The following is a 22,429-nucleotide window of genomic DNA, read 5'->3' on the forward strand; positions in this document are numbered from 1 at the left end:
GCCCCCCCCCACTAAAAAACTCCCCAAAAAACTCAAGAAAATACCCTTCTGTCTTCGTTCATTGCAATTGTTTCTAATGAACTTATCAGTGAAAGTGCTGGAAAAGGTGAGCAGTGCATTTTGCCTGCAGTGTAGTATTTTACCTAGAAGTCTAGACAGTTATAGTAAAGCTACAGTATGTTAAAACAAGGTTTTACACTGTCCTATGCACATTGGGGTGTAATTTATTTTACTCATAAACTTTACTAAAACATCTCCAAACTTAATGTAAATTTGCAAAACAGTATTTTCTTTTCTCCCTGGGACTATTGGCCAACGCTGACAAAGATTTGAACTGGCAAATGATATTGAACCCATACCCTTCAAAAGCCCTGCTCATATTTACTGCATACACACACGTGCAATTCAGTAAGCAGGTGAGCTGGAGTTTATGACACGCTTCAGAGTAACTTCCTCATCATGGAAAATTAACGTTAGATGTCACATCTCACCCTGAATTTGCTCTAGCAAAAACGTGACATTGACACAGCAGGAACTGAGGTGACAACACATAAGAACAATTCAATTAATCACTCTGATATAGTCTTGTAAAGTTCAGAGGAGCTTCATTTCATTCACATTAATAGTTTTTTTTAAAAAAAATCTTACTGCCTTTTTTTTTGTGCACTAATAACACACGGTCAGAAAGTGGATCAAATCTCTTCTCGATATGTCGAGCGAGTAAGTAGACAGTGCCTTGGGGTATTGGGAGTTTTTACACATGACCTGATTCCAGACAGTTTGGAAGAAGAAGCAGGCTGTCAAATGCTAATGTCTTTCTAGCCATCTGAAAGCTAATCATGTAAAACTTAAATGGATCCTTCAGTTTGCACTGACCTAGTAGGCTCCTCATCCCTCCCAGAGGGAACGCAACATGGAGGAGTGAGGCAGACAGCCTTTCAGACTTCTCTTGTCCCTTTCTTCTTGTCCTCTTCGAATTAACCAGCTTTCAAAGTTCACAAGATGATCATGCCCACATTGGAATGCATGCGTTTTTGCTTGACAAACTTTCCAATTGCCTTTTTTTACTTCAGTTCTTTGGAGCCTAATTTATAAAAAGGCATTAGCATGATAGCTTTTGGCAGGTGCACCAATCCAGTGTTCGGACGTGCTTGCGCCTTGCCATCTTCATGGCAAGAATGCTCAGCAGCTCATGACTAGTTTCCTGTCAGAAGACGAGATGCATTATGTTTTGCTGCTCTTTGCCTGTGCCCTTATTGAAAATCCTGCTCATTTGTGGTTTCCTCCATAGTCTCTGTGCTTGCTACAATTGTGCAGAGCTCCAGTCACTACGCAACAAATGCAATTGGTACACCCTTGTCAGGTCAAATCAGCAAGGTCCCATGAAATAAAATAAAAAAAACAACAAATTTTCTCTTCTTGTCTATTCTGTAAGTATTACCTTTTACGCCATTAAAAAAAAACTGGGACAGAAAATCAGTCACAATAAACCTTTGATATCTATTCATACCGTATCACCTCTGAGCAACAAAGTTAGGATTAAATCGCTGGAAGAGCATATTTGTCCATATGTGTTGTAATGTGATGAAAACATCGCTGTGATCTGCTATCGATACACTGATGTGTGGAAGTTTGCGTCTTGTTCTTCAGGTAAGGAAGGAGGCACTCGTCTGAGAAGCCATTGTGTCAAGCTATTTGCAAAGCCCTGTACAGTTCTAAATTTCAGGTTCTTTTTCAAAGCATAAGGAAATATATTGAATGTTAATTCTGTTTTGAAATGAAAATGTTTAAAAAGCCATTTTGAACTCTACAAGAGCAGTAAAATGGATACAGAGCTACACATTTATGTGTAGAAAATTATATTCACCAATTGGTAAGCGTCACGGAAGCCGGGTTGGTCTCCCGTGGAGCGTGGTGTTTTCGACCCTATGCGAGGCGGCGATTCCGGAAAAAGGACCATAGACAGGGTTCAGGGAAGACACACGGGGCTTATTGGTGCTCATAGTGAAGTAGGGAGGTTCGTGCAGAAGTGCGGGGAAAATCCGAAGGCAAACACATCCAGGGAAGTCCAAAGGGTAGTCAGGAAGCAGTCCTGACTAGTCCGTGGCTGGGAGATCCACCAGGAGATGCAGACAAACAGGAAACACGGACAAGACGACAGGAATCCAGGGAATATGGGGCTCTCTTCCAGGCCCCGGGCTCAGTGGGTCGGGGAGCATTAACAGGCCTGTGTCCTCAGGCCACGGACGTGGGGAGACCTGGTACTAGGCGGGCCATCGAGCTACCGTGTACCAAGGCTGAGCGCCGAAGGCAGGAAGGAGTAAACTTAAATAGGGAAACTAAAAACTAAGGTTGCTGCTGGAAGAGGCGTTAGTGGGGCCAGCAGGGGGCGCTCACCCTGCGGCTCATGTGGGTCCTAATGCCCCAGTGTAGTGACGGGGACACTATACTGTAAACAGGCGCCGTCCTTCGGATGAGACGTAAAACCGAGGTCCTGACTCTCTGTGGTCATTAAAAATCCCAGGGTGTTTCTCGAAAAGAGTAGGGGTGTAACCCCGGCATCCTGGCCAAATTTCCCCATCGGCTGTTATCAATCATGGCCTCCTAACAATCCCCCTCTGTGAATTGGCTTCATTACTCTGCTCTCCTCCCCACTGATAGCTGATGTGTGGTGAGCGTTCTGGCGCACTATGGCTGCCGTCGCATCATCCAGGTGGATGCTGCACATTGGTGGTGGTGGAGGGGAGTCCCCATTACCTGTAAAGCGCTTTGAGTGGAGTGTCCAGAAAAAGCGCTATATAAGTGTAAGCAATTATTATTATTATTAAAACAAGGCACACCAGGAAATAATACAGGTAATAATTAAAAGAAACTGACGTGAGGAGGTGGGAGCGCCCTCTGGAGGAGAGGATGGTGACCGTGACAGTGTTTAGTCTAAATCTCACTAAACTGGGTCTCGGAAGACCTCGGGGAGCAAGCTTTAACATTGTAGTTGAGTAGTTTCTTTCAGAAACTTTGTGTGAAGAAGTGACTCCTATCTTAATTTCTAAATTCATCCATTCTTCAATAGCAATTTGTTTGTCTCAGTCCTTGATTAACTGCTGAGCTTGAAATACTGTATAGTTGGTTTTTTGTCAAAAAACTGGAGTTTTGAATACGTGATAAATACCCACAGGGAAACCCATTAAATATCCCCTGGAAAACCCATTAAGGGGCAGCTGATGGCTCTTCATAGACAGACACAGGGGTTACTTTTACTGTTATCACAGCTCCTCCATCTTTTTTATTACCTTGTCAGCTGATGTGGCTTGCTTTGTCAAACTCGGACCTTTAACCCACTGATGAAAAAATGAATAAAAATGGAAAACAACAAAATAAAAGCAGTGAACCACAAAGAACAAGTAAGTGCTATCTGGTCAGGCTTCCAGAACCTATCTCAGCAAGACATTCATTGCCTCTGAGAGCTGAGCTTCATTTTGATGGGCTCTGGGCTATACCCTATGAGAGCAGTGGTGTTAATTTATAGAAAATTGCAGCAAAGCACAGCAGAGAGTAGACAGCCTTTTAGGATCACTCCATCAGGCCAGACAAATGCTCTGAGCTGGGCATTGTATGTCAGACACTTTCCTGGATTTCAAATAAAGAATACTGTTTGCTTGCTGAAGTCTGAACAAAGGTGTTTACAGTACAGAAAAGAAGAAACTGTCTACACGGTCATATTAAAAAGGAAAGCAGACATGAAATGAAATATAAAGTGGTACTGTATGGTGATACTTTTCTGTCCAGATTTAATTCCTTTTTGTACTAAACAGGGAGTAGGTAAAGAAAAGATTAGTTCTTTACTAAAGACAGAATCCCAGTCTTTGTATGGAGCATAGATTATCTCAAGCCTTCTTCACACACACACACATTGCAAATCTCTGGAGCTCCCTAATGCCTGAAAAATGCCTGTCAACACAAATTTGAGTCGCTATCTTTGTGGTGACATACCATTGACTTTTATTCTGTTTCTTTTCACAATTTATTTAGTTTCCACCCAACCTCAGTTGAACAAGGGGTGAAATGATCCAAAACAGTTTTTGTTTACTTTTGGATTGAAATGAAGATTCCATCTGGTTTATAAAAAAAAAACATTTACATTAATAATAATAATTGCTTACACTTATATAGCGCTTTTCTGGACACTCCACTCAAAGCGCTTTACAGGTAATGGGGATCCCCTCCACCACCAGCAATGTGCAGCCCCACATAATAATATTATGCATAATATTAATTATGGATAATGCGACAGCAGCCATAGTGCACCAGAACGCTCACCACACATCAGCTCTCAGTGGGGAGGAGAGCAGAGTAATGAAGCCAATTCATAGATGGGGATTATTAGGAGGCCATGATTGGTAAGGGGCAATGGGAAATTTGGCCAGGATGCTGGGGTTACACCCCTACTCTTTTCGAGAAACGCCCTGGGATTTTTAATGACCGCAGAGAGCCAGGACCTCAGTTTTACATCTCATCCAAAGGACGGCGCCTGTTTACAGTATAGTGTCCCTGTCACTATACTGGGGCATTAGGACCCACACAGACCGCAGGGTGAGCACCCCCTGCTGGCCCCACTAACACCTCTTCCAGCAGCAACCTTAGTTTTTCCCAGGAGGTCTCCCTTCCAGGTACTGACCAGGCTTACACCTGCTTAGCTTCAGTGGGTTGCCAGTTATGAGTTGCAGGGTGATATGGCTGCTGGCCATATTGTAGGTTCATTCACGTATTTCCTTCATGTGTGCACCAGGAGTTGCGTACTTTTTGCTGGGCCATTTTTCCAGATTTTGTGCCCACTTTGACAGCAATTCACATGCTCACTGACACACACGCAGTTAGCTGAGCACAAGGCCCCAGAGATAAGACCCCATCGTTGTTTAGCTTCCGGTGCGAGGCCACCCCTGCTCAGAATGGGAACTGTACACATTCGCTCTCTGCTTTGCAGCACGGTGTATTTCATCTGTGACTGTGAAATATCTACACAGTCCGGGACACAGACTCCACTGCACCTCCACTGCAATCATGGCCTGACTCTAGACAAATGCTGAAAAGAAGAGATGGCAGTGTTTTTCTGGACCAACCCTGTCCAATATCACTGCAGGAACACATCTTAGGAACAGATGATATTACTGGACCAAGACTGTCAAAAGATCCATGGTTGCAATCCATCACTCAAAGCTTCGCACACTTGAATGTAGGCACGTGTGCACTCGTGTACAATTGTATCCCTCTAACTTTCAAAATTGTATTTTGAAGAATGTTTGTCTGTGGTGACTGTGTTTACTGGAATGTAAAAAGTTTAAATTCTTCCTGTAATTGGAAAAAATGTTATTGGTCTATATAATTTTATAAATAAGTGTAGAAGATCACTCTCAGATTATTTTCAAATACTTTAAAGAAATGTCTCGTAGAAACCCGTCTCACTTGCATCCGATTCTGCTGAAGTGAAAGGCTGGTTTGTATAGTATCAAGGAGGAACCCTTCAGTCTTACCTAGTGATTTCTTCTTTCAGCGCAGCAGGATCTGGGGGGTAGAATTTAACCCGGAAACACATGGTGAATGGTGGCTGAGCTGCAGAGTGGAGAGAGAGGGTTCTTGTATGAATGCTTGTAGAAAGACTGCAACAACAACTGACCTCTGACTACGTGTCACTGACTTGTGACAAAGTAAAGATCGCTATGGCTGAAAGATTTCACAAAGTCCTCCAGAGGCCCTGTGTTAAAGCTGCCCTTCTTTAATCCAACGACAGGATGAGCAAACAGCACACAAGCATGGTGTCTGAGTTGTGTGGGAAGCTGGAGGCCCATTGTGCTTTGTTTTTTAATCAACAATCCGGATAATTACACACATAACTTTAAAGCATTTTGATCCCCAGCCCAAAAGCACAATTATAAAACACGCATCAGCGTCTGACTCTGCCAGGGAGTGACAATTTTAGGGAGATGAACAAGGAATTGATCGAGCTCCTCTACCCAACCATATCTGGAAAAAAAAGATGAGACTTAGTTTTACGGCTGAATAATTTCACCTCTGATCTGCCAAAGAAGCTTTTGCCCGCCTCTTTTATTCTCCACTCAGGAGCTGACGTTCAGAAATAAGCCTCAGTTCTGAGCCTTGACATATCTGGTGAATAAGACGGTCTCTTCCCGGACTTAGTCTAAGATGAGAGTCTGCAATGGCACAGCTATATCAGAACAGAATAGAGGGGATTCTTGACTCCCTCTCTGTTGGCCCATCAATTAGTTTTTGCTGATATACACTCTGACATTTCATACATTTTGAGCCTCTGCAGATCCTTTATACAAAGGAAAGCCTTTACTGTGTCCAGGATTAAGATTAAGACCTTGCTTCATTGTCGAACAACACATTTTTTGTAACAATTCAGTGTGCAAGCAAAAAGCAAGGCATCATTTTCACATGTAAAGAGTTTTTTTAAAGAGACTAACATTTACCAGAGTCATACAGATATAATACAAAGTGTACTGTAAAACTGACCTTATATAAGCTACACCACAAATCTACTTTAGACACTATTTACTTCATTATTAACAGACAGACTATGTCACAAAAGGAATATTGATTCCTTAATGAAGACTGATTTCGGTTCTAATTGTAAATAGGCTCTTAATAAACAGAGGATACCTCTGACACTCCTTCTGAAACTGAAGAAGGCAAAGAAATCTTCCTAATATGGCTACCAGCATAATTTATAATGATTGCAAATATAAAAAATCCCTATATACTTCAAGGTCTAAATGAGTCAGATTTCATTATTTACATTTTTTCAGTAGTTGTCATAAAAAATAATAATGATAGTTAATTGATAAGAACAAAGATGACTTACATTTCATTTGTTTGGCAATTGACTTTGTGAACTCCAACCAGTGCTGCAAAATAAAAAATGAGTAAGATCAGCACTGTAGATATGCCTCAGTGGATGCAACACTTACAAAGCACAACAGTAATCAAAATGACAGAAACACGTGAGGACTGATATCATTAACAACTCACCACCAGAAGCACAATAGTCTGACTGGTATATTAATCAAAGCTATAAACCTGAAACTGACAGCATGTCTGGCTTATTTATATGCTTAGCTTTTCTCTAACTGTGTAATGCACTGCAAATTGCACTGAAAATCCACATAGTGTATCTGGTCCTCAGAGTCATTACTACTGCTATTTAATATCTGTCATTCCTACTGTATATTGATCCTACCATAGCGTCCAAAAAAGTCCTCAACGTTTCAAGCCAATCGGTCTTGATTCTTTTGAATTAAATTGAGTTAAACAGCTGCTCTCTTTAGTGCAAATGTTATCTGTTTCCACATAACCAGTATAAACATTGCATTGCAATCTGTCTAGCATTTTTCTTTTTTCGTCTCCTATGGTTTTTCTGATTACCCTGTGTATGCTGGTACTAGAATAATCATTCGCACAATAGCTGATTCTCATTCGGTTGCCTTTCAAATGCAGTTTGCATGTGGAGTTTTGTTTAACGCATACAAATCCTACTGAAGCACCACATGCTGGTGACATAAAAATCAGAGGGTGCACTACACAAAAGCACAGGTTGATTAATGCCCTTATCTGTGAATGCAGGCCACTCTTACTCAGCTTCTACTGCACCACCCTCATATTTATTTATGTCGCACTGATGTGATTTTTCTTGATCAAGAGCTTCTCAGGGAAACATGAAAGGAAGTGTTTTTAAAGATACCTTTTTTCAAATGTTGTTTTCTGGCAAGTTACCTGCCATTGGGGGGGGGGGGCAGTACGTACATTTCATATTGGAATCAGTGGAGAAAGGCAGATCGGACTGTGCTATTCATCTAAGTGCCATATTCTCACCTGATACCCATTTGGTACATTGTCATAGCAAACCAGAGCCAGTTCATTACTCTTAAAAGTACTTTCGACAGAATGATACCAGATAGAACATTATTGGTTAATGCGATGCAACTATAGACAGTTTAATCTGTTGCTTCCCACGTGAAGGGACTGTAACATCAGCCCTCCCTCTGTAGCGCACACACCTGCTTTAGCGAGCCCTCTGTTCTTTGAGAGGGTAGATCCTTTTCTCTATGAAGAAAGCAAGGAAACCTTGCACAGCGGTTTTGTGTGCAACACTGCACAGCTCCCTGTAGCGCCACGCTGACCTTGGTGCTGAATCTAATAAGGCAGTTTGTTCCCTTGAAAGTGTGCTGATCTGTGGGCACAGTCTTTCCTGGGGAATGCTAAATCCCAGCCAGGCTTTAGAGGAAACCTTGCAGCTCATCACCTCTCCTCTAAGATTTTCACAATAGCGAAGGGCACTGAGATATCTCTTAACGGATGATTAATTCGACTTGTTGTTTTTTGAACGTTTACACCACAGAGGCTACTTCCTCAGAGACACTTAAACAAAATTTAACTTAAGCGTGACATTGCAGCAATGGACCTTAATGGCCATAGTGGGAAGACCAAGGTCTTACTCAAGGAACAGATACTGTACATTTTTCATGAAAGCCTGCTCGTTCAACAGGGCACTGAGAAATTCACTGGTATAAACAACAGTTAAGCTGAGAACAGGTGACCTCTCTATTTGTTAGAGAGAAGGAGACAACTGGAAAAGAAAACCATAAAGAGGAATCTGTTAAACAGAGATACAACTACAATTATTAAAATATTCCTAGAATTCCTTAAATAACTATAGTGAACATAAATGTTGTTTTACAGTACGTACAGAATAATGTAGAAACTCCAGTTTGGTAAACCTTTGTATGATCTTTAATAATTAATAGTTTAATAATTGTCCATCACCCTCAAACTTCTTAGTGCTTGAGGTACATTTTATACAGTCCTGTGCTACAACGGGGATAATGCTGATCCCTGTACAGTATCTTAAACTCATCTTACACCAAACTAGAAGTCATGTTTGGAATAAAGACTTAAAATTAAGTACAAACTTTCTACATTAGCACAATAGGAAGTGCTGCGTAGGAACTCACTCTTTGCTTGTCAGGGTCCACATATCGTATTCCAAAGTAGTCCTTCTCCAGTAAGTTCAAGTGGTGGCAGATGAGGTCAAACAGATACTGTCCCTTCGCATCCCGCTAAAAGACAAGGACAAAACTGCAATCACACACAGTTCGCAGTCACTGAAGACCCTATGATTGCCAAATCTGGGTTATTTTGTTCAAAAGCTCCTGCCTTATGTAGGTTTGCTCGGGGCAGCAAACCTATTTATAGCCATAGGGATGTAGATTTTAATCACCAACAGCAGAATGGATTTATATTTCGACAACCGCTGGAGATATCTTGGTCTAATCAATAATTAATTCATGGCGATAGGTATCTGTAATGTTTTTGCAAAATCTCTGCGACAGAAAAAAGGATTAAAGGTAAAAAACTGAAAAGCCTTGGTACCAGCAGGAGAAAGCGAATGGTTCTTAGGAGACTTGGCCCACTCCTCCTTACCACTATACTGTCAATGTCCCACTACGAAGAGTATTTCTTAAATGCACATTCAGCTGCAGGTTGTAATTAGATAACAGTTAAATGATGAACATAGAAATTGCTCTGAAATATGCATGAGCACATGCCGTATTTATTCTTGTTGATATTTACTCAGGTTCTCTCCAGGAGACTAGGGAGTGAACATTCACAGTGTGTGATTCCTCCTCTCCTCTGCATTGTTTTTGCACTGAATATAGAAATGCCTTTCAGTAGACTTTCTATCTCTGCTTTTATAAAGCTGTTAAGTCTACGAGTTGTCATTGTCAAATGTGTCTTTGCTTATAATATCCACAACTGCTTAGCATCATCCCTGACAAACAAACACACACCTGGAATAATCAGAGTTCTCTAATGTGACAGTTTGGCAATTAAGCATGAAAGCTGAGAAACATATGCCTCTCACCCAGTCAGTCTGAAGTCTGAATTTGTTTAATGTATTTCAACTTGTTTTAATGGTATCTCTAGAATCCCTTCAAGACAAAATTATATGCCATAGCTTATTCCAAGTTTTTGTTAGATTTTCCACATCCCAAGGCAAGTATTGCATTTTTTTCCTCACACGATAAATCACATTGAGGAAATTTAGCGTAACAGAGGACAACAAAACACAATTATCTGCAGCATATTTACGGGAGTAATGGGCAAAATATGTCTTAAAGGATTTTATCTGGAGCCTCATATTTTAGTGATTTATTAACATGTAATAATTTTATAAAAGGAAACAGCAAAGAAAGTTAACAGTAGAATGTATAGACTGTGCAACTTCTCAAAACCCTTTGATGGTGTCAAAATAATTTCAAACACCCTTCACCTTACACCTTAAAAAGGCCTTATTCTATCTTCCCAATGGCTATTTTTAAGTGTATGATGTTAATGATGTTTGTGGATTATGTGCCCTGGGATATTAGCCATATAACAATAAATCAGTGGGTGAAAGATGGGACTCAAAGCCCATTGTAAGTCCATTGCATGGTGTGATAAAAACGATGCACCTTCTTGTACCAGAGGTGAGACAGCTGGTGCTCTATTGCAGTTAAGCAAAAACAGCCTGTCAAAAGTTGCCGGTTTCTTTATTATAAAATAGTTCTTCTCAATGAAAGTAGGAAGTCAGACAAGAAAAAACAAAACAAAAAAACAGACTGCACAGGTGTGTTTCCTCATCCAGTCATACAAACAGAAGGGACAAGAGGATACAGCGCTGTCACTGTGATGAAACACAGTGGAAAATAACACTCATGATTGTTCTTGCTCCACCTGACTGGGAAAGTTGTGTATCTTTGCCACACTCATTTATGGCTGAAACTACCTCTGAAAAGAGGAGGAATGATAAATTAAAGCACTGGGTTGTTAGACGTACTCTGCAAACCTCATGCAGCCCTAGAGGCCTGGGTTTGTAACTTGGCTCAGATGACAAGTGAAATCCATTTAGTGGTCTTGACGCAGACCCCAGAGGACATTAATCACCATCACAGAATACGAATCTGGCAAGTTTCTCCTGGCAGAGGGCTGCTGGTACAGTGTATTTCTGGTCAGGTCTGAGCTGCACTTATTAACATCACCTGTTTGTGACTACTGACCCCCCATTTTCCATTAAAGTACATATAGCACATGGGATTTGTCCAGAGCAAGAAATTAACACCATTATAGAGGAGAAATAAAATATATGTACAAAGTACAAACATTGTTTGTCATGTTGCCTGTACACATTTCACAATGTTCTATCAATGATTCTATATCCATTTACTTTTGTGGGCACCACCCACACAGAACATCGAGATACTGTATGGCATATGATGACACACCCTGCATTAGTTTGACATGCAATACACATGTGGTTTTTATAATGTTTTGTTTTGGCCTTCTAGATGAAACCTTTTATATGTGCACTGAAGGTAAAAAACGATTTAAGAAATGAAGTAAAGCACAACAGGACAAGAAGACCCAAAGCACACATCGAAATTATTATGCAGAGAAGGTGGAGAAACTGCGTGTCTTCTCATCACTGATCTAGTCACCCCTGTACCTGAAACCAGGCAGAAACTGATAGAAGAATTAAGACAGATGATGCCAAAGCAAGAAAAAAAAGTATCCCAACAGTACCTGGAACTGCACAAAGTCAGGAAATCAGCAGCACCTGACCCCATATAAAAAAAATCTAGAACTCTTCAAATATGCAAAACTTTTATCAGACCTGTTTTGAGAATGAAGACATATTGAGCCACTTCAAATATTGCTAAAACATGTCTTTATTTATAATGTCGTTATGTTTTAGTCATTTAAAATAATTCTTACACCAATTAATTCAATGTGCTGACCTTAGTTCCTGATTTACAACTGTGGACAGACTTTTGTCCTTTACTGTATTTCACTCAGTCCCTCCTCCAAAGCAATCACCTATATTTCTGCTACAGGCTATCCATTTTGTAATCCAGCAGCAGATGTTGAATTCCCTAAGAAAACCATCCTTCCAAGAGATCGTATTTCAAAATATTTCCTTACTTTTCAAAGCCTCGGTTTTCAGCTATTACGCAGGCTGAGATACTGCCACCGCAGTTCTGCAGTGGTGAGCATCAGGCTTCCCGGTAACTTCGAAATTTCTCCAGTGACGCCACTGTGAGGTGATTCTTCAGTTTCTTTGCTTAAAGAAAGAGCGTGGGATGGAGAAAGGCCTTGGAGAAGACTGTCGCATTGGCACTTTCTTGGCCCAGCTTTGTTAATAGCTGCTGGAGCTGCCTGACCTTTCTGAGATGACGATTTTGTCTCGGGGCCCCTCCACGAGCTCTGGCCACGTCAGTTTGGAGTGGCCATGTCAACGCGGCTCCCCGATCCTCTCCGACAGGTTTGCTTACCGCCCCCTGTGTAAAAATAGCTCTGCACGGGCCACTGCGCTTCTCCAGCACACGTGCTGCCTCCTGACATCCGCACACCCCCTCCCACCCCAGTCACACCAAATCAGACCTTGGCGAGCCCTGCATTGCAGGAAGGAAGAAAAGCAAGTCCACACAACTGCGTAGCGTAGGCGTGTAAGGAAGGGATTTTACATATTCCCTTCTTTACCTGGACCATCAAGTTGCAGCTGTAGGGAGGAAGGTGGCAATTTTCGCCAAAGAGTGACCCAACCTATTTTCCCAGTTAAAGTGAAAACTGTTCAATCCGGTGGGGTTTTCCTACATCCTGAGGACTCAGCTGGGATTTTACTTGATCTTGCTTTATTTAAGCTTAAGGTATACAATACCACGGCACAGTGCATACTGTAGGAACAATAACAGGACAAAAGCCTCTCTGGGTATATCTAGCCCACTTGGAAGTTAGTTAATTGATCCAAGGATCTCATCCAGCTGTTTCTTGAGAGATGCCGGGGCATCGTCTTCAATGATCAAAACCCGCTGGTTTGACTTTGAGGATTTTGAGTACTTGTATTAGGTCCCCTTAGAATCTCCTGTGTTCTACACTGAAACAGTTTAGTTGCTTCAGTCTGCCTGGTTGCCGTTCTCTGAACTGATTCCAGAGCAGGTATGTCTTTTCTATAACATGTTGACCAATACCCTACACTCTATTCTAAACTAAGCCGTATTATGCCATACTACAATTTTAGCAAACAGTAGCATCTCTTAACTATTAACGATCAATTTTAACACTTTATTCGACTTTGTAATTTATTCCCCACATTGTCTCAAAGAAGTAAATGATGCGTCAACAAAAAGAGCTAAGCATCTTTTTCATTTTGTAAGTAGCTGTAATTATAATTGATGTTTTTGCCACCTTCCTGCAAATCCCTGCCCCTGTCTGCATTAATCCATCACCTGCGAGGTATTTCTGTTTCTGCGTCTGCTGCTTGTGCTATTCTTCCTAATCCTCTAAGTATAAACTTGATGAGTGTACTAACTATACCACAGTCTAGACCAAAATATGGAATTATTAAATTGTTATTAATAATAATCAGACCTAATTAGAACTAATAAGTACATATTGTAATATTATATTTTTTCTTAATAATAATAATTACTATTAGAACTAGTTACTATTGCAAACATGGGAGTAAAGTGTAGTATATTACAACAATGATAGAAGCACAGCAAATTATAGGCAGCAAGGAACTGTATGATACAAACTATCAGAAGCAAAAGCTAAACAAACTAAAAGCATGATATAAGCATGGTTAAAATGCAGAAATAAGCAGGACAGATTCTCACATTCTCTCTGCTTGATCTCTTCTCTCCTGATCCCCTCCTTAGACTGCAGTGCAACATTAATCAAAAGAGTAAAACCTCAGACGGCTACAGAAATTCAAACATCAGACCTCATAAATCATTCACCACAAACATTGCAAATTATTATTTATGATAATCTTTTAAATAGCCATTTACCCGCTGGAAACAAAGACACATCTATTCCTTTACTTGTCTGGTTTGAGATGATTAGAACTCAGAATGCAAAGACAGATTTAAGAACATCGAGGTTTTCCTAAATGAGGAAGTTCCCCTGGGTGGAACAACTGTGCCATTGGAGAGGCACAAATTATCCTATGTAGTTTTTATTTAACTACAAATTTGAAGTGTTTCAAGGGAGATTTTAGTGATGAAGAAGGCAAAGGAAGCAAAATTCAATCTTAAAGACTCCATATAAACCTATTAATACAACAATAAATACCCTATCATTTAGTCTAATTCAGTCATATTCCAAACACTTGCACTCTGGAAGGCAATTTAAAACAATTTAGAAGTGTGCCTAACTTTCTGGAGCCTATGGACACTTATAGTACTTGCTCTTCCTGGAATGACCAAACATGTCACGAGGACATAACTTTCTGAAGTTGATCAAATGTGGTGCAAACGGTCAAATCATGTCCAATCATCTGAGGAACTTGACAAGTATGTAAAGGTATTTAATATTACAGTATATTGATAGGTTTGTATAAACCCTCATACTAATGCTGACAATAAACATGTGGAACAGATTTTACAGAATGTTTTTGACTTGGACCACAGAATTGGAATTAAAACATCAATTCTTCGAAAGGTGTTGTGGGGTCTTTAATGTCCTGAGACTCTCATCCGAAAAATAGCACCAAGTACTGCACAGTGCTCAACACTATACTGTACCACAATAACTATCAGTTTGGACTTCCGGGTGCAGACAGAAAGATGCCACCCACTGGTTCACTACATCAACATCCAGTGAAAGTGCTTCTGAAGTACTAAACAGGCCAAGCCTTGCTGAGGTCGTGAATGCATCACCCTTCGAAGTGCTGTTGCTGCCAGAAATGAGAATATATGAAATGTTACTAACAAGAGGAAGCTGTTTGAGAAATCTAGCTCATTGGGTTTCTAGCAGCTAATTCTGATCCAGGCGTTTCTTGAAAGAAGACAAGGTTTCAGCAACATGTCAATGCCTCTGAGGATTCTATGTCCTTAAATCAGGTCCTCTCGTACTATATGCCTCTCTGGTCAAGACTATAAAGATCACAGAAGGCCATTCATTCATGCCCAGGTGTGTGCCTGGCCACCGATTGATTACAGAGCAGTAATATCTTTTTTGTAACGTGACGGCCAAAATTGGGTACCACATTCTAAACGAGTTTTTACTTGCACTGCACAATTTGATTTCAATTCTATGTTTTGATGTATTTGTCATAACATTCAGTTTGCCTTTTAAATTGCTATTACTGTCCCAGTGTTATCTCTCCTGTTAGCAGTTGTTTACCTCTGTACAGTATTATGCAGACAAGACCACAGATTTGGTGGTCTTCCAGCTTGTTTCCAAGGTCTCTGCATTTGTAATGTCAAAAAAGTGCACTAATGCCTACAGTATGCTGTTCTTCTGCTGCCCTTGTTAGCAGTGTGTCTGTTCTATGGATGTTAGCCAAGATGGCCCTAGGAAGACACATATAACCTGTTGCTGAATTACAGTCCCAGATGCATAAGTCAATAACAGTATTTCTGGGAATTTTCTAAGATGATAATATAGAGTTCCCTCCGGCATTAGTTTAAAAGGGATGTTTGGGCAACTATAGTGTGTTACATAGGTATGACGCTGAGAATTATATTGTTATTCTGACCACTCACACTTTCAAATTTTCAAAAATTGTAAATCTATTATCTTGATTCAATTTTTGCCCCTTACATATCTCTCTGAGGTAAGACTGACGCACAGCAACACGAAGATGGGTGTATCAATCAGCTCTGAGCCGACCGCTGACAACGTTCTGAACGCGCAGGTCCGTGCCAGACTAAAAGAGCTGGTTGACATGAAGAAAGATGCAAGAAGACGTTGATTTATGGGAAGAGGAGATGTTCAGAGTCAGCCCGATTCTAATTTGGGGTCTTGTTTTGCCTTCCTTTGATTTCACTTTCCCGAGCTCCCCTCTAAACCAGCTTCATCGCACTTCCCCCACAGGCAGTGGTGATCGTTTCAGTATCAATTAAATCTGATTGCAAGGTCCCAGAGATATGTGGAGTAATATAAAACAGAACAAATCAGTCTGCTGAGTCTCTGATTAAAAGTCAAAGAAAGAAGGAGTCATTTCAATGAGTCAAAAGAAGAGAAGTCAAATTCTATTTGATACATGTGGTTTTTAATTTCTCTGATTGCGTGTTTGTATTTCTAAAAGGCTGAAGATTTGACTGTGGCACAGGAGCTCTATAAAATGATGGAAGGAAAATAAACTAATGTGACACAGAATCAAAGAACATCTTTAAACAATCAGAGAAAAAATGAAAAAGGGTTTTTCTAGTGAAATACCACCAGATCTGCCCCGTATGTTAAAATTCACCAATAAATCAAGCAAAATAACAGCTGATTTATCCCATCAAAGTCAGCAGAAGCTGAAATGTGAATACTGAGCCTCAGGACAATTCATTGATTATACCGTGTGTAGTTATACTCTGTTGTGGTAGAATTAATGTGTGTAATACAAGCTTTGCTCATGTCAGAGTACCATTGTGAAGTTCCTAATTCTGATTACAATTTTAGCTTGATTAAAAACTAAGTAAATTTGGGGTCCACAGAGTCACTGTACTTCCGATGGAGCCAACAGGCCTTGGGTCTTGTGTACTGTTGATTTTATGAATCTTTCAGCATGCTTTTTTCCCCAACAGGGAGAAGAGGAATATTCAAGAAACATCCATCAAAGACACAATTCAATTAAGTTTGTAGAGATGGGATAAAGCTTATAGGAAATTACATCAACTCAGTGAACAAACACAGCAACGTGGAACAATATTTTGTGTTGGTGTTATAATTAAAAGCCCAACTGCAGAGAGTTAATTCAATTCAAATGATGACAGTCTTTCCTTTTCCCCTGTGCCGTTTAGAAAGTCTTTCTCTTGCACAGAATGCTGATATCGACCTGGAACACCAGGAGAAGCTCATCTGTGAACTACAGAAAAACAAGTTTAGAAAATATGCCAAAGTAGCAATTACATTATGTGTTCTTTCAAGGAGAAGACATTTTATATGGTTTCAACTACAAAAACTAGCGAAATAAAGACTTTGAGCTGTATCCTGAGGAGCCAGGACACTGAGAATTTAAAAGGAGTCCCTGTATCTAGTCAGTGTGTATGTATATATTCAATGTGACCACATGGTACTTGGTCAGAGTACAAGTATAGGGAAAGATTCTGAATATTGAATATTGAATTCTGACAAACTGCAGCTTTGAATACAGCTACAGGAGAATCTATTTTCAGTCTCATTTCATTCTCCTCATTGTGAATTTCTCATTTAACTGTGATACTTAACTGTCATACAACAAAATGAAGATAGTTAATACAATAAATACTTTATTAAGAGGTCATAAATTATATGCAATTATAGAGTAATAACTGCGAAGAAAGTAGTGGGATTTTTTTTTAAATAGCGCCCTTTAACTTATTCACACTTTTCAATTTCAGATGTTTAAAAGGATGCTACAAAAAGAATCCCTAGGGAGATAGGCCTTTCTAACATTTCACATAATTAAAATGTAATGAGTTTACGGAGTCTCTCCAAAATGTTAAGTTTAGCAGAGGGAGCAGCAGTAATCCTTAGCCATAAAGAGCAAAGAAGCACTGTGGACATTGCATCACGACTCTCCTGTTCTCTTCATACTGTAAGCCTTCATTTTGGACAAGTAAGTCATTTATATTGTGAAGGGAACAGTGGAGTTTGAGACAACTTGACAAAAAGTATGATGGTCAACCCAAAATGCAAATGTTGTCATGAATTCAGAGATTAGAGCGTATGAACTTCAGCAGCGTGTGGATTTATTAGCAGATGATTCCTATGATCCAGAGATGTACTGTAAGTGTCAAATGGTCAGAAGACCAATTGTTACAGTAAGTCACGTCTGACCAAACCATAATGAACACAAGAACACATGCTCAAATCACAGATCACGTTGACGGTACGTTTTCTCAGCTTGGCAGTTCATATGGGCTTGTTCTAACAATTTTCAGAAGTATTACTAATGCATGTAGCAGTAATGCACTACGTTGCACTATAATACTTAAGCAGTAATGCTAATGCCATTCTTTTAAAATATCTTTCGAAAGATAATATCAAGCCAGCAGCTATCATTAGCTGACAGCAGTAAGCTAATTGCATGCTCTTCATGTCTGTGTTTGTGAATAAAAAACTAAGTGGTAGAGAAAACTGTAATGTAACTATTTTAATAAGGACATATAGTTCATCCCCCTTAACCAGTTGATAATAGCTTAACGAACAAGAGCTGTCATTTTTAAAGTCCTACTAATGTAGTACAGAGGAGGGTAAAATAAGTTAGACCTATCCTATTATGAAACATTTTTGAAAGCAGAGAGAGCCAGCCATCGTCCTAGATTCTCAAAGATCATATACATTTTGTACTTACTTAATGAATTCACTCTGTTAGGCACTATTCGTTTATGGGGGTGACATTTTTATCCAAAGTCACTTACCAAGTACGCGTCTTACTATGCTTTTACTTAAAACTTTGGGCAGCTTTTTTGGATACAATTTTGGAGCGATTTTGGATAAAAAATCACGTTCAGATACGAAGTTTAGATGTCTGTGGCATTCCTACTACCCTTTGGTCCAAAGTTCTGAACACAGTCCTTGGTCAAAACGTGGTCAAAACCACTGTTTTCCTCCGGGTAATAAACAATTGAACCCCTGGGATACCTGCAGGACTGTGGAGCAAGGCAGACTGGATCTGGCCAGTGTTTCTAATGTCCTCAAGCGTGTCTGGGAGACATGAGGCACTCACTGGGAGAAGTGAAAAGGGCTGGATGACTTTTCACGACATGAACGCCAGTGGTGTTCAAAGGGACGACAGCTGGGAGAGCCAGCAGGAGCAGCAGCCCGCAAGATTATTTTCTTCCAGCACTGGGGCGGCAACTGCAGCTTCATCACACATGCGGTGGCAGCGGCGTGCTGCCCCTTGCTCAGGCAGCCCACTCCACCATCCAGGCAGAGCTGGCTTTCTGTCACTCCGGGTGCACAGGGGAGCCGCCTCAGGGCTGACTGGCACGCCGACGCAGAGATCAGAGCTGGCAGAACTGGACAGCACCTCTGTCCATTCATCTGCAGATCTCGGCTTCCCACAACTCTCCTCCAGTTCCCCCTGGGTCTGGACACTCATTCTCACCTGTTCTCCGCCCCCACCGACCTTCTCCTTTTTTGTTCTCCTATGCCTTATTTATCTGCTACTTTCCCTCTCTCCCTCACATGTGAAGAAGGCTCCACAGATTCATTGACCTTATGCTACGCCTGTATTAATAAAATGAGTGATGCCTTGTATTAGGTTTTCAACAAAAATACCTTGAGATAATACGAACAGAAGGACTGTGAGAATGTGCTCTTTGTAAAATGTTCTGCACTATGAAATCATTAACAGAATTCATGGGATTATTTCATAGATGGCTGGATACTGCAGTGAGTTTCAAATACTGTAAATCAAGATTTAAAAAAGGACAGCTGAGAGACTTCAAGAATCCACGATTTGAAACATAATGGGGTAGAAAACCCATTTGGTGAGAGGTCATCTAGAAAGATCTTTAATGGAAATGTATCACAGAAATCACGCAGCAGGATCTTCAGAAGGATAACCTATTCTTAACACTAGCAGTTAGAAATCTATCTAATGACTCCTTCTTGTGTTTTATTGATTTTAAATTAGTCTGTAAATCAATATTAAACCAGCATTTTGGTTGTATCCAGGCCACACTGCACACCTATTACAGCATGCAGGTTTCTGTTGCCATCTAAAAGCAAAATAAAAATGCACTCTTTTCATTATTATTATTTTTTCAGTTTAAAATGAACCTTTGACAGCATTAACACTGCACGGTGTTTCTACACAATCCAGTACATGCACAGAAGATCATGCCCTAAGCATGCCTTAACAGCTCAGATCCAAGAATAGATCATTACATTAAAATCAATGTACTTCTCCTTTCTCTGCACACAGAGCATCAGAGCCAGTAAATGTGTGGCTGGAATATTTAATTTGTTCGGGACTATTAACTCAATAATAGCTGAGTAACTTCTGTTCAAGGTCACTGACATTTTGTTGAAAGCAAAGCTTTTGCAGTACTCTGTCAGCATATAGGGTGGGCTTATGCTTAAGATCACTGGGGGTTTCCATGGATAATTAAGCTAAAGAAAGTGTGAACCCAAAGCCTGAGAATGGGAAGCTAGTGGATATGATACAGTATGTGAATTTTTTTAGATATCTACCTCTAAGATATGAAATTCATTCAGAAATATCAGCTGCAACAGACTAATATGCAGGAAGAAACAGAGTGGTATCTCCTCTTCAGTACTCAAGTATAGCATTTCATTATTGCATCTGGATTTGCAGCTCAGATTTGCAGAAGACCTTTCTGTCAATGGCAAATTCATCCCAAAACACTGAAAGGAAAACTTATTTAAAGAAGACAGGCATGTTTGCTTTTGCAATTTTACAGTATATCAAATTCAAGTATATGGGGAAAGTTATTCTTAACTGAGCACCCATTTTATGGCCCTTATTTTAAAACAGAAAGGCCAAAAAATTCCATCTGTTTCTTGCATAATGAAAATAAGATTTAAAAAGCCTGAGGAATATAAAAGCAAACATTTAAAATTGACGTTTCACTGCCTCACCAGAGCAAATCGGAATCTGTCGCCCTCTTATGTTCTTGGTTTAAGAAAAATAATGGCAGCATCTACTGAAGAGGCTCATGGGGGGAGGTGATTAGGCATGTCAGCATGCTGGCGAGTGCTCAAACCCGGGGGACACCGAGAGCAGGAAGAGGCCTGGCCTGGGGAATTAGCTCCCTGAGCAGATGGCTTGGAGAGGGGCTGCAGCAGAACGCAGACACACAGTGAGGCAGAACATGCGCGTGTAGAGTTGGTGCAAAGAAATCTGAAGGGTAGTTCCAGATCACCTGCATCACCTTCTCCTCACTGGCACAAACACATGTATTTCTGTAGTGAACGCATACATTTCTCATTTTCACCAAACGCTTCTCTGACTGAACCCTCTTCGCTTCCCAGATTAATCGTGCTACTTGGGAACATGCCAAGGCATGTAACTCTGAATCACCCAGTACAACACAAGAAGTGACGATCATACAGATGAGATAAGAATATTAGAACATATGGCTGGTGTGGAACACACAAGACTTGTAACAGTCCTGTTAGGAAATAACACCTTCAGCAACTCACTTAATACTGATTTGGCCCACAGTTGACCTGCAGAGAATGCAGTTAGCTAGTTTTTGACATACAAGGTACAATGTCCATTTCTACACCTGGGTTTGTTGGAGCAATTGGGCTAAGACACTGTGCTTCTAGTCTGTAGCAGCAGTGTCCCCACCTGCGATTTGAACTCATGATCATCTGTCAGTGCTCCATATTTCCACCCCTGGTCAAAATAACATAGTGCCCAAATAAAAGGAACACATAAGCTTTCCTACATTACAGCAGCTTGGTTTTTCTCTGGGGAGAAGGGAGGATTCCCAGAAACAGTGTCATATGCTTCATAAACAGAGACTGTCGAGCTTCTCCACAGAGTAACTGGGTCATCTACAGAAGGCAAGAATAGAATTCAGACCAGATTTGCCCCAGAAACAACAGCTCAGCTTTCCAAGTATTTGGTAAGCCTAAGCGAGGGTGGAAGCCACACTGGGAGTGTCTGCACAAGTCACACATTTTGTAGAAATAGAAAGCGCCAGTGACAGTTTCTACTTTGACAGTTACAACATTTTAACCTCACAATAGAAAAAAAACAAACATTCGTACATTGAGGTGACCGATAATTAGGGTAAATGAGGTAATTTGAATGAGAACAAACATTACAAGTGTGAAAGAAACAAGTAATAGGTGTATTCCATCCTGAAAAGAGAAGAAAGGAAACAACGTTTCAGCTGTGGAGCCTTCTTCGTGTGTGAAGAAGGGGTGTCCTGTGAGCCCAGACCACTGATATTATTACAAATAAAGAGTAACTGATGTAGAGAATATCAGAAATTGACCAAGTGGATTAATCAGCTAGGTTAATTAAATGGCCTCAACCTGTAATGATTTTGCCAAGAGCATACCCATTTCTGTGAACACTTTTATATTCCAGACTTCACTGGAGTACAGCCCGTCAATTTACACTCCGTGATCCACGGGATATACCAATGTCATTGCAGGTTTCTAATACCAACACAGAAACCAGAGACAAGTCGCACAGACAGTAATCAGGACAAAGCAGAGTCACTACCGGGCAGGAGTTACCAATTGTTTTAAAGAATAAGTACCACGTCACTTGCGAATTTAAAGAACTATCCACTGCGTGGATAGTAGTCGACTGTGTTCCTTATGAAAATGGATTGAGGTGGACTTCAGATCAGTAATTTACAAAAATGAAAAAGACGGATAAGCAAGACAGAACATGGAGCCTGACCAGTGC

At 40.5% G+C, this 22,429-nt stretch overlaps 1 protein-coding gene across 3 annotated transcripts in view; it reads right to left on the reverse strand.

Annotated features, from left to right (window-relative positions):
- Positions 1–22,429, reverse strand: part of LOC148659371 (FERM domain-containing protein 5) — a 127,985-nt gene that overhangs the window by 24,708 nt on the left and 80,848 nt on the right. For all 3 annotated transcript variants that reach the window (XM_088641526.1, XM_088641527.1, XM_088641525.1), the window contains exons 2-4: positions 9,027–9,131; positions 6,881–6,923; positions 5,529–5,607 (exon numbers count right to left, since the gene is read on the reverse strand). In XM_088641526.1, the coding sequence (XP_088497652.1) occupies positions 5,529–5,607; positions 6,881–6,923; positions 9,027–9,131 (227 nt within the window). The remainder of the gene's footprint in view (positions 1–5,528; positions 5,608–6,880; positions 6,924–9,026; positions 9,132–22,429) is intronic.

This window comes from Lepisosteus platostomus, chromosome 7 (assembly GCF_059453375.1).
Source record: "Lepisosteus platostomus isolate fLepPlt1 chromosome 7, fLepPlt1.hap1, whole genome shotgun sequence".
NCBI classification, from domain to species: domain Eukaryota; kingdom Metazoa; phylum Chordata; class Actinopteri; order Semionotiformes; family Lepisosteidae; genus Lepisosteus; species Lepisosteus platostomus.